At 42.7% G+C, this 12,110-nt stretch overlaps 1 protein-coding gene across 1 annotated transcript in view; it reads left to right on the top strand.

Moving 5' to 3' along the window:
• The window catches only part of foxp1b (forkhead box P1b), a 151,759-nt gene extending 140,436 nt beyond the window's left edge, over positions 1–11,323 (top strand). Inside the window, 8 exon segments of the mRNA XM_038695446.1 lie at positions 286–388; positions 391–489; positions 721–797; positions 1,465–1,566; positions 2,744–2,865; positions 3,719–3,788; positions 3,990–4,156; positions 6,829–11,323. Coding sequence (XP_038551374.1) covers positions 286–388; positions 391–489; positions 721–797; positions 1,465–1,566; positions 2,744–2,865; positions 3,719–3,788; positions 3,990–4,156; positions 6,829–6,973 — 885 coding nt within the window. The 3' untranslated portion in view covers positions 6,974–11,323.
• Positions 11,324–12,110: the final 787 nt, after the last annotated feature.

Here is a 12,110-nt window from a genome sequence, read left to right as displayed (position 1 = left end):
AGATTTAACAAAAGCGATAAAAGAGAACGCTGTGAACACCGCCTGACACGGCAGCAAGAGAGTGGGAGGGAGGAGAGAGCAGAGCGTGAAGAGTAAAGGAGGTGGAGGAGCGGGGCTCCAGGGTTGTTTTCCAAACATTTAGCAAACGTTCATGGATCATCTCAGGGCCCGCCTGCAATTAGAGAGGAGATATGCATAGTCAATGAGGCATCGGAGACATAGGGGTAATTAGAGGACTAACTGTGCTCCTGTCTGTGTTTCTCTGTTTGGTCTTTCTCTCCTTAGCTCAACCTAGTGTCCAACGTCACATTGTCCAAATCAGCCCCTGAGGCCTCTCCCCCTCTGAGCCTGCCGCAGACCCCCACCACACCCACAGCGCCCCTCACACCCTGTCCCAGACCCACTCCGTCATTACCGCCAACAGCCTCCACAGCGTGGGCCCCATGCGACGGCGCTACTCAGAAAAGTACAACATGCCCATCTCTCCAGGTACGGCAGGATAAACACACATACTCACATGTACAAATAAATCCACGGACCTGCATGCTCATCCGCCCTGCTCAATAACTGACACGCAATCCATACACACTGTATCTGTATATACACACAACCATGTAATCATGCTGTAATTTGTGTTATCAGCCACTGAAAGGACATAACTGTTGACACCTGATCATTTTATTCATATTGACACACTTTGTGTTTGTTCCCTGTGTGTAGATCTCAGTCAGAACAAAGAGTTTTACATGAATGCAGATGTCAGGCCGCCGTTTACGTACGCCTCACTAATAAGACAGGTAAGGACACTGCTTGTTCTTTGTAATCTGTCTATATTTGAAAAATTGGGCCTCTAACATCCTACACCCTGCATTGCAGGATTTACGGCGGGTATCCACTCAGCTATTTAGAAGTTCAGATTTGTTCCATTTATTTCTCTGTTCCTTCCTTGTTAAGTTTTGAATACAATTTAGAAAGGGGAGCAGATTAACCATCTTCCAATGAGTGCAAGGAGGGTATGGGATTCAAAAAACAGCCACATATGACAATTGCATTTGATTAAGCATTTCAGTGGCTCTGATTATTACCAAATTCATTTCACACAACAGTAGGGATGAACCTGTTTTAAGATGGCCAGTCAATTATAGCTCGGCTGCAGTAATCTGGGATCTCAGGAATTAATCTGAGCCGGCCATAATTGCTGCCCTGTAATCTGCCTGAGAAATGTTTTCGCTTGTCCTTCATTTACACCCACAAAAGAAAATATATTCAAGTCTGCCATTTTGAATGAAAGTGCACAAGACTTTTTATAAACAGTGGAAGCAGTACACTTTACATAGACAGTTTCTTTGCTGTTTTTTCCGAGAGAGAACACACACAAACCTTCATGCCTCTTGTGAATTATTGATCACTCTGTGAAGGGAGCAAAATTGTAAATGTTTGTTTCTGTCACTGTTCCTCATCCAGGCAATCCTTGAATCTCCAGAAAAGCAGCTAACACTAAACGAAATCTACAACTGGTTCACACGAATGTTTGCATATTTCAGGCGCAACGCAGCGACGTGGAAGGTAATTTTGCTGTTCCTCCTAACATTTTTTAACCAGATACAAACATTGTGTTAATGTTTGGGGGTGGGGGGGGAGGGTAAATGATAGCCAGGCACAAAACCTTTATAAATGAGCCACTACCTAAACAAAAAACAATACTCTACTTATTCTGTCCAAATGAACCACCTTTTAAACAAACATATGAACCACATAGAAAAACCAAGGATAGGAATATGTGCATTCTTGCAGGAAAAAAAGAGGGGAAAAAGAGCAAGAGAGAGAAGAAAAATGAAAAACCTTCCTGTAATATGTGGGGATGTTCTGGTGGTGGGTGGCATTAGTTTAGCATAGCAGCGCTCTGCCAGTGACTCCTGGCTGAGCCCCTCACACTCACTTCAGAAGGGAACACACTGTTTTCCACCAGGCCACACACACACACACACACACACACACACACTTAATGAAAACAAAACTACAATCTAAAAACAAAAAATACATAAATGACTGGAGAGAGATTTGAATGAGAAAGACAGTGATGAAGCACTGAAAGCCTTAGCTGATCTGCCACATGCAGCTGAATGACACCTAACACACACACACACACACACACACACACACACACGCTACCGCCAGCCTGCTCCACCCCTGTCCTCCATCAGCTCCCACACTTAATGACACATTGGTGTTATAAACACTGGATTCTACAACTCTCTCTCTCACTCAGCATAGCTCCTGGAATAACAAAGGGATGATATATGCAGGTCTACTTTCATGCCTAAATGATTTGTATTGGACTCTGGATTTAGGTTTTAATAGCTGTTTTTCTCACATTTTAATGGGAAGTGCCACATGACAATGACCAGAACCTTTTCTGGCCAGTGAAATTTTGTGAATAAAATCTTAGGTTTCTATATGTCACTCAATTCATTTGTACTGACTTACCAGAAAAGGCGGCGTTGTGAATGATAACTCTATTGCCATGGAAACCCAAGAAATATGAATGTGTTGTTTAAGTCATTTGAAACTTCAGGACGTCTTACTGCCAATAACATTCTGGTTTATTTATTGTTTTCATTCAGGTTTCATCCCGTGCCTGTCAAAATATTCCTTCTTTGAAATGATATTTTTCCCATGCGGTGAAGTTTACTGCCCTGAAAGCAATCTTTTCTTTCTCTCTTTGTTTTTACATCAACTGCAGAATGCAGTCCGGCATAATCTTAGTCTTCACAAGTGTTTTGTGCGGGTAGAAAACGTAAAAGGGGCTGTGTGGACAGTCGACGAACTTGAGTTCCAAAAGAGACGGCCTCAAAAGATCAGTGGGTAGGTTTGTCCTTTTCAGCCCTGACTAGCGTCTGTCTCAGCGTTTACCGATGGGAAGACACCGCTGCTGCTACTGCTGCTTCATCTCATTGTCTGCGTGCCATAACGTCCAAAGTCCCCTCTTGCTTTGGTGTGCCTTCCCTTCGTGCTTTCAGCAGCCTTTTGGTGATGCCTCATAACCCACAATGGCTTTTTTTCATTTTGATCCTCACCCTCTCCCCTCCTCCCTGTGTCTGTGTGTGTGTCCGTCCTCTGTCCGTCCCGTCGATCACTGCATCTGCATCTGGCTGTCCCCCCGCTGGTTTGCTTTCCCAGGGTGCCATTCGCACCAACCTTTCCCTGCATAAGTGCTTTGTGAGAGTAGAGGATGAGTTTGGGTCCTTTTGGACTGTTGATGATGAGGAGTTTAAGCGTGGCCGCCACATTCAGCGAGGTCGCCCTCGGAAAAACGCCGCTGATGAGAACTTTGACGAGCTGCTTGTACAGTAAGCACTTCCGCCTGCCCTGCAAACCCCAGAGGCCCAGCCCCACCTGCATGCTCTACTCTCAGTGTTGTCATCATGCGCTTTGTGTTTAGCTCTCCATCCATTATGCTTTCACAAGGTCTGCTTCCATCAACCTATTCTTTCTTCCCATGAAATGCAAAGTTGTTCAAGATAGTTGTGTGGTATTGTCAAGTGATTGAACATCTTAGAACTATAGCCTTAATATCCACATTACTACGCCAGTAAATGTATTTAGTTCTTATACAAAGTGCATTGATTTCTTTTTATGAAATAAGATACTGTGGCTGAGGAATGCATGCTAGGTGAGACATGAGTCTGTGGTTGTAATTAAATTTTTCTGTTTGCAGAAGTCCGGCCTTAGTGAAGAACATTCAGACCAGCTTGGGCTATGGTCCGACCCTCTCTGCTGCCTTCCAGGTAAAAATAAAAAGTGACTTCTTCTTTAGCTGCCTCGCTTAGAACTTTAAAAGACAGTAAAGAATAAAAGTCTCTCTCCATCTCCATCCATATGCCCAGTCACCTAGGGATGTACTGGTATGAAAAGAGTGATGGGCAACTGCGAAAGTGCTGACAACTCTCTTGCGTTTCATATTTAATGCCTCGGGCTTTGCTTTTCAGGCTTCAATGGCAGAAAACAACATACCTCTATACACTACTGCTTCCATTGGAAGTCCCACCCTCAACTCCCTGGCCAACGCCATCCGTGAGGAGATGAATGGAGCGATGGACCATGGAAACAGCAACGGCAGTGACAGCAGCCCGGGACGCTCGCCCCTGCCAGCTATGTGAGTGGCGCACACGCTTTCTATCTCCACCACAGTCTGTGTAAGAAAAGAGAAGAGAGGAGAAGATATTCAGCTGCTTACTCCTCTGAGACAGCAACACTCTAAACAGATTTAGACAGAAAATGGTTTCAGTGCCCACCCAAAATGCTCTAAACTGGCCTAATACGTGGCATTAGATGAAACAGAAACAATGCCGGAGAGGACAATAAATAAAGTGAAGAGGGATGATATTGGAGTGGTGTCAGGGGTCACAGCCAGAGCTGTGGCTGGCTTCCCTGCAGAAAAGGAAACTCCACCTTTTCAAAAGAAGAAAAGCCCGGAGCCCCTCTGTTATTTTAACAGCTAGTTTATGAATTCTCCTTTATGTGTCCTGCTGTCTGTCTGAGGCCTGCCATCATCAGCATTCCAATTTGTTAAAATATTTACAAAATGCCAGAACACAGAATGACAGGGCTGTTGGCTCCGACACGGTGAAACATGAGCTGCAACACCTTCACAAACGCCTCTGAGCCGCTGAAAGAAATACAACACAAAAGCATAATTAGTCTGGAGGACATCATCCAAGATTCTCATGTAGGAAAGTTGCGGTTGGCCTGGAAACCGCAGCTCCCCGTTCACTTGTTGTATAGGAGTGTCTGCTAAGTTGTTTGAAGCCTAAAATAATACAGCATACGCTGCATCGTTTCCAGATGTGTGGGCAGACCACCGATGTGCAGCGTGGGTAGACTCGGGGATGGCCTCCTGAAATGTCTGAGCTGGGGGGAAATTCTGCCTGAAAACAAAAAAGGTGCAGTAATGAGCTCCTGGCCAAATGGAGGAAAGTGCCATCCCTAATCACTGTGAACATAGCTCTGAGCATGGCTGTGGAACAGGAAAGGCAGAGACAGGATGGGTGTGCTGGCCTAAAGGCAGCCTGCTTCTCCCTCTGCCCCTCTGCTTCTATCTTTAGGCTGACGGAGCTCACAAACTCTTTCTCCATAATTATGTCTATAAGCTCTATTCAAGCACAAAATGAGCTAAATCTGTTTTCTTTTGCTTTTAAAGAACTTTATCCTCTTATTAACAAAACATACCCGTGTTTCATGCCTACAGATTGAGCATTAAACGTTATATACAGTAGCACCAGCACTGGAACATTTTTTTTTAGTATTGTGCTTTGGCATTATTGTTATAAAACTTTATTTTTTTTACTATGGTGCGTTGGCAAACACTGTTCTAACTACGAGTTCATCACCACTGTTAACTATGTTACAACATGTGTTTTCCACATGTGCCAGCGTGCTGCCGGTTGACAGGCCCCAGCTTTTTTAACACTGCGAGGAAACCAGAGCACTTCTCTTAAACAGCCAGACGAGAATATCCAGAGACATCTAATTATAAGCAAAGTTGTAGAATCAGCATGCAGTTCAATAGCATAATAATAACAATTTCATGTCTGCCCTGCAGCCACAGAGTCAGACCCGAGGCAACGGCACTTGTGGAGTTACTTTGATGTGAAAATGATAGAAAAGCTGACTTTACTTTTTCCCCTTTTTATTATTCACACAAAAATATGTCAGCTCATTAGCATTTGAGTATCTCCATCACAATAGTTGCAAATCACACAAGACATCCTGGTGTGAATAAATCAAATGTGGGCTTTGGTGATGAAGAATGTGCTAGCTGTCCCTTGTTGTTGTAGTAAATGAGCCCGGTGCCTCATCCTGACACCGCTCCACCTTCACTACAGCAGCCTGGCACCGCAGGTTAGAGCGGCAAGTCCCCTGCAGCTGCTCATAATGTTTTTTCTTTTTTTTTTCTTTTTCCCCCCTCCTTGCTGCCACAGCCAGGCCTTCTCTCCCCCTGCGCTTTATTCCTGCTCTGTTTCTGTAATGAGAAATTTGGCAGATCTCATCTCTTTAGTGGCTCTTTTGCCCAGGCTGTGAGCTGGGGGGGCTCATGTTTTTGCCTTGTTTACAAGTGACAGCGTTATTATTCTCATAAGGGCTCTGTTTCTTATCACAGTGTTGTGCAGAGTGCGCCGCTGCTGCTCTCCTTGCGCGCCTTTCCTGCCAGCGCTTTTCTTCCCTTATTGACACTTGGTTGAAAATATGCATTAATTCTGGAGTTTAAAGCATGTACGGCGGTGTCTGGTCGCTGTGTTTGCTTGAAGTTGATTAATGATAGAAGCCGGCTCGGGGTCGTCCTCTGGAGACCCGCCTCGCAGGTTGTGCATGTTAACGAGCAGGAAGGGGAACACACAGCGCGCCGCTGATCCTCCGCCACCAGGAGGCTGACAACGGCAGCCCACTCGCTCAGCACAGTCCATTCTCTCCTCTCCTCGCCTCACGTTGTTAATCTTCCTCATTTATCAATTCTAAGTGAATACCCTGTTGTCGGTTGCCATGAAAATAAAAAGCCTGCAGCTTCTCCGGGATTGGAATACCTCAAAAGAAAGCTGAAATTATCATCAGCACCAGTGAGGCCCCCTCTCACAGTCTCATTGAAGCCAGACATTTGTTTTTGTTCCCCTGTTTCCTTCTTTATAAACAGAATCAGCACAGGTCTGTTTCGTTATGTGACTTCCATCTGCCAAAGGTTATTAAAAGGATTTAAGAAAGTAAAGGATAGCAGAACTGAGGCTGCATTTTTACTCTCTCCTCCTCCTCCTCCTCCTCCTCCTCCTCCTGCAGGCATCACATCAGCGTTAAGGAGGAACCACTGGACCCCGAAGACCACGAAGGGCCCCTCTCCCTGGTAACGACTGCCAATCACAGTCCGGATTTCGATCACCACAGAGATTACGATGACGACCAGGGCCACGACGACATGCTGTAAGGCTAGCGCCGCCCCTCCCCAGCCTCAGCGGCAGAGGCAGTCTGGGTCATCTGGGAGACAGAAACGCTCCGCAGATAACAAACACTGAACTGCAGTCTCAGCCACTGATGACAGCTCTCAAATGTCTCAAAGTTAACTTTTTAGTGCCATTACAATACATAGCAAGAACACACACACAAAAAAACACAGAATACATGAGGGATTTTTTTTTCTGATTGCTTTCTACTTTTGATTTAAGTAAAGCTTAAAAAGCGAACACAAACTTCATTTCTATGCCTCATGTGTCGGATGGAATTGTTTGGTACGGGGCCGACATGTTCGTGGTCAGAGACCCTCGCCGCGCAGCCAGGACGGACTGCACTCAGCAGACTGCAAGAGGGGCTGTGTCTCTCCCCCACCCACCCCCCCTCCACTCTCTCTCTCTCCCTCTCTCAGACACACACGTCTGACCACAGACTCACAAGAGAGAGAGAATGACTGGCGTTTAATTTACATCGTGTGTGTGTGTGTGTGTGTGTGTGTGTGTGTGTGTGAGAGAGAGAGCGAGTGTGGACTTCTGTTCATTGTCACTGCCTTCAACACTTCTCATTGGTTTGATTCCATTTGGGGTGGGAGGGATGTTGCTTTTATTTCGGTGTCTTTTTTGTTGGGGGTTGAGAGGTAATAGAATATCAACATGTGTCTTTTCCATTCAGTGCTGTTATTGATGTTGCATCGTTTTCTCTTTTTTTTTGTTTCTGATCAGACCTCATGCCCATGCTGTGGAGATTCGGTGTTGTCAGCACATGATGATGAATGTTTATGATTTCCTTTCATGTTGTTCTTTTAAACACATACATGAAGCAGAATGTCAGATACCAAGTAGTATTTTTCTGTCATTTATTCCACGATCTTAAAAAAAAAAAAAGAAAGTCACCACTCTGAAATGTAGCCCGCCACTCATCCCCTCCTTCCTCTTCCTCCTCCTCCTCCTCCTCCTGCTCATGAAGTCCATTGGCAATGCACTACTCATAATGAAGGCTCTCTCCACGCATCAATGAAGTTTAATTTAAGATGTGAATGAATGACAGAGAAATCATGCAGGTTATGATTTATCCTTATGAAATTATACTTTAAAACAGCCCCTCACGGCAGAGCATGTTGAGCTGCAACAGAATTTCTGATCACTTACAAAGGTTTTATAAAGCAAAATGAAAATGTCAGGTGTGCACCGGCGAGATAATGATTTAGACCAACTAATTGTGATTCCTGAACACAACTGTCATTGTTAATCAAACGTGTCTGCTTTTCCACACTGTAATTCCATTCAGTGCAGTGAAGATAAACGTGCATTCCCTGTAGTTTTATTTGTATCACGCGCATGACTAGTTTTAAGTTTTAGTGAGTGTTAATAATTGCACAGCGGATGAAATGCTTATTTTCTTTCATCGAGGGAAAAAATCCCAGGACTTGCAATAAGACCTAAACATTGCACATTCCAGCATTTGACAGCCATCATAAAGGGCCCAAATATATAGTACATGTCATTTAGGGAATGTGGATACCTCGACGTTCAGTGTCACCCAAAAAGCCGAAGTCCACAACATTGAACCGAGTGGAATCCACATGCAGCAACAAAAATTCCAGCTTTGGTAGGGAGTTACATTTTAAAGAAACCATGCATTTTCAAGACTGCAATCAACCACTTTTAATTTTGTATTTATTATTATTTTATGTTTTATTTGGCTTTTGTTTTAGTTGTCGATGTTGATGTTTTAATATCTTGTTCTGTGACTACCAAAGATAAACTACAAAGTCAATGTTGTGTGTTCCATGCAATAGCAGATAAGGCCAAATATCTCTCCTCCATTCTCTCCCATTGGACGATCTCAGCAGCTGCGATCAAGCTGGTGGCACATTGAATCGAGGGAAATGCTCCGCAAACTGGTGTTTTCATTAATTCTTCTAAAAAACCAAAGGGGTGTCTTGAACAGGACAGCTGCAGTAATGTTTGCAGTGACCAAAACTGAATGGGAGGCGCTGAGAGTCTGACTACATGATGACCAAATTAGGGAAACTTTTTGTCTTTGGGCCAGTGAGTGGAAAAGGGAGCTTTTTGGTCAGGAGCAGATTTGTGTACAACATAAAGGGTATGTAGAGAATTTAAATGTATACTGGTAAATGGGAAAAGCTTTGCAGAGAACAATGTGAAACGGATTCTATACTTCAACTGGACCACACAATGATTCAATGTTTCTCTTCTTTTATTCCTTATTCGTTTGTATCCTTTGAAATGATTGTATGCCACTTTTTAGGGGTTTGAGCGTCTTTGTTAAGATTGGCAAGACGTCATGATTGTGTTTAGTTTCTGTCAACGTATTACTTTTTATATTAAAAAACACTCCTGTCAACTAATAAGCTGGGTACAAGGTACTTTATGGCAGTTATTGTTATTATTATTCTATTTTTTAAGTTCACTGCTCATTAACTAAAAAGGAGAATCTGTGGTTTCCAGAAGATGTATTTAATATCCAGGCAGCTGTGGGATGGGTCAGTTACAGCCAGGCTAGGATCGTGAGAACAGGGCCGAGCTCATCCACAAACCCCCAGTCATCTTGGCTGGTTTGTTTGGTATTCAAAAAGGAGGAGAAGCGCTGGTAGATTAGAACATTCTCAGCATGTGTAGCTTGACATTACTAAAGATAACAGCATGAGAAAACCGTTTGTACGCATACCTCAGTTCAAACCTGTAGGGAATGATTCAATGAAATGAGGAAAAAAAAAATAAACAAACATTTCACTCAGTTGCACTTAGTTGTATGTCTTGCATGTTTAGTCTGATACTGTAGAGAGAAAATTACACACAGAAAAAGAAAATGAGATTAGAACTTGTTTATCTTTAAGGTTTCATCCTTTCTTTTGCCAAACCAATCTGAACCTCAGGCCTTTTGTTCATTGAAATATCACCCAGCTGTGCGTGGCACCATTCATCCTGTCACAGTCTTTTCTCTGATGTACTGATGGGTTGTTTTAAGGGCGTTCCAATATTAGGTTGTACATACATGTCAGTAGAGCCTTTGTCCTTTTCTGTCCTTTCCTCTCTCTCTCTCTCTCTCTTTTTTTTTAAGATCAAAAAATACATTTGTGTTATGATGTTTGCTTTATCGCGACTGCTTTGTATTAACTATGAAATAGCTATGAGAAAAACTGCTGTATGTATTGGAATAGCAAACTGTGCTGCAAATGTATTTTACTTAGTAATCCTTGCTTTAAAAAAAGAAAAAAAAAATCACATCATCCACACAGACATTTGGGTGAGCTGGGCAGGGGCAGGCTGGGGGGTGGGGGAGGGGGATTATCCCCGATTTTGGATTTTAAACTGTAATATAGAAAACAGACTTTTCTCTGTTATCATTGACCTAAGCATTTTGTACAGATTTTTTTCCCTCTTTGTGTTAATCTGTTTTTTGATACTTCCTTTTTGATGGTCCAACCACTGCCTTCTGTGGCTGTATGTTAAAGATTACTGCTCTGAGAAAAGGGCAGACAGGTATATTTCCTCTACAAGACGGAGATATCTTGCATGACTAATCCCAGGGTCTCAGAGATGGGGAGGGGAGGGGGGAAATATGGTTTAAGTGGTCAGTAATAATATAAGGGTGTATCAATCTAATGATATTTTATATGAAATAAATAGGAAAAAGAAAAAAAATAAGCAGTGCCAAGATGTAAAGAATATTGTTAAATGCTGTCTTTTTTTTTTTTGTTTGAAAAATTTATTTCATTCACGCATCGAAGATGTGTCCTTCTCATCCATGTCATGTAGGCAAACCACACATTTTGTTTGGCATCAAGATATTTATATTTTTTATCTCAAGGGTCGTTGTAAATGAGTCAAACCAAGGCACAGCAGGCAGATGAAAGGGTTAGACGCTGCTGGAGACTTAACGTCCTGCAAACTGCGGCCGTGTGACATCAGATCGCCCAACATCACACACTGGCACCCGAACTAAAACGCCATTGTTTCATTCATCACCAACCATCCAGCCCGCTGTCGTCCTTTCCCCCTCTTTCTCCCTCTCTTACACCACACTTTGTTTTTTTCCAGATGGAGGGGGGGGCTGTCATGGTGCTCTCATCCTGCAGCAGCTTTTCTTTCTCCTTCTCTTTCTTTTCTTTGAAGATGTACTCTGTAGTTTCTTTTTCCCCTGTGTTTTTTTTTTTTATAGAGAAATATTATTGCTCATCACTTCCATCAGTCTGTAACCTCCTCATCATTCCTCGTCTGTCTGATGCAGACCACTCTGTTGTAGTCAGTGGCGATGACTGACGAGCATTCTAAACATGCAATAAAATGCTGGTTGTTCAGATTGTTTCCCTCCGAGTCTCTCATTGTATCTCTTTGTGCAGTGTGGCAAACGGAGCTGCCCATTTTTACTGTATCAAATAAACTAAAGAAAGGTGTAATGCAGTATGCAGTAGTCATCTAAAGTTCGAATACATTTACAACTACTTTTTATTTTCACTTGCACATGGAAGAGACACTTTGTTTGCAGCATTTACATGGCAATGTACAGTCAACCAGTGCATCAAAAGTTTAGAGAATACATTTCTGACTGATACATACTAATATTACCAGATATATTGTCATGAATATGTTTTTTTCCTCAACAGTTTCATACAGACCTGAGTTTGTCATCTGCTGCAGGACTCTCATCTCAGCCTCAACGTTAAATTAGATCATAATTAAAAAGAGACAGTTAAACTGTCTTTTCTTAACAGCAATTTAGGTAACTGCATTTGATAAGCTATAAATTGGAACAGCATTAAAATTCCAGAAATAATAGCGATATGGATTTGGTGACGGGAGCTAATGCTGATGACCAAGACTTGGCTTTTTATGGTGGAGGCACAGGTCATGTTGGCCACTAAACAGGAGACAGAGATCAAGTCTAAGCACTTTTAATCTTGTGAAACAAGCAATTACAAATAGTTGCATTGATTTGTTAAAAAGCTTTAGGTGACATAAATCGTTTCTTGCTTAGCTTATTGCTGGAAAACATAAATGTCAAGTGTATTATTAATTAAGGCCTTTGAAAGACAAGATTTAATGGAAACAATATAAAATCACAAGCAATCTTTCTGTCGGCAGTATTTC

This window comes from Micropterus salmoides, unplaced genomic scaffold (genome assembly GCF_014851395.1).
Source record: "Micropterus salmoides isolate LMB-PRFRI ecotype aquatic unplaced genomic scaffold, ASM1485139v1 Ms_hic_scaffold_4, whole genome shotgun sequence".
NCBI lineage: Eukaryota > Metazoa > Chordata > Actinopteri > Centrarchiformes > Centrarchidae > Micropterus > Micropterus salmoides.
Note: the sequence above shows the minus strand (reverse complement) of the source record. Positions and strands in the feature narration are given on the sequence as shown.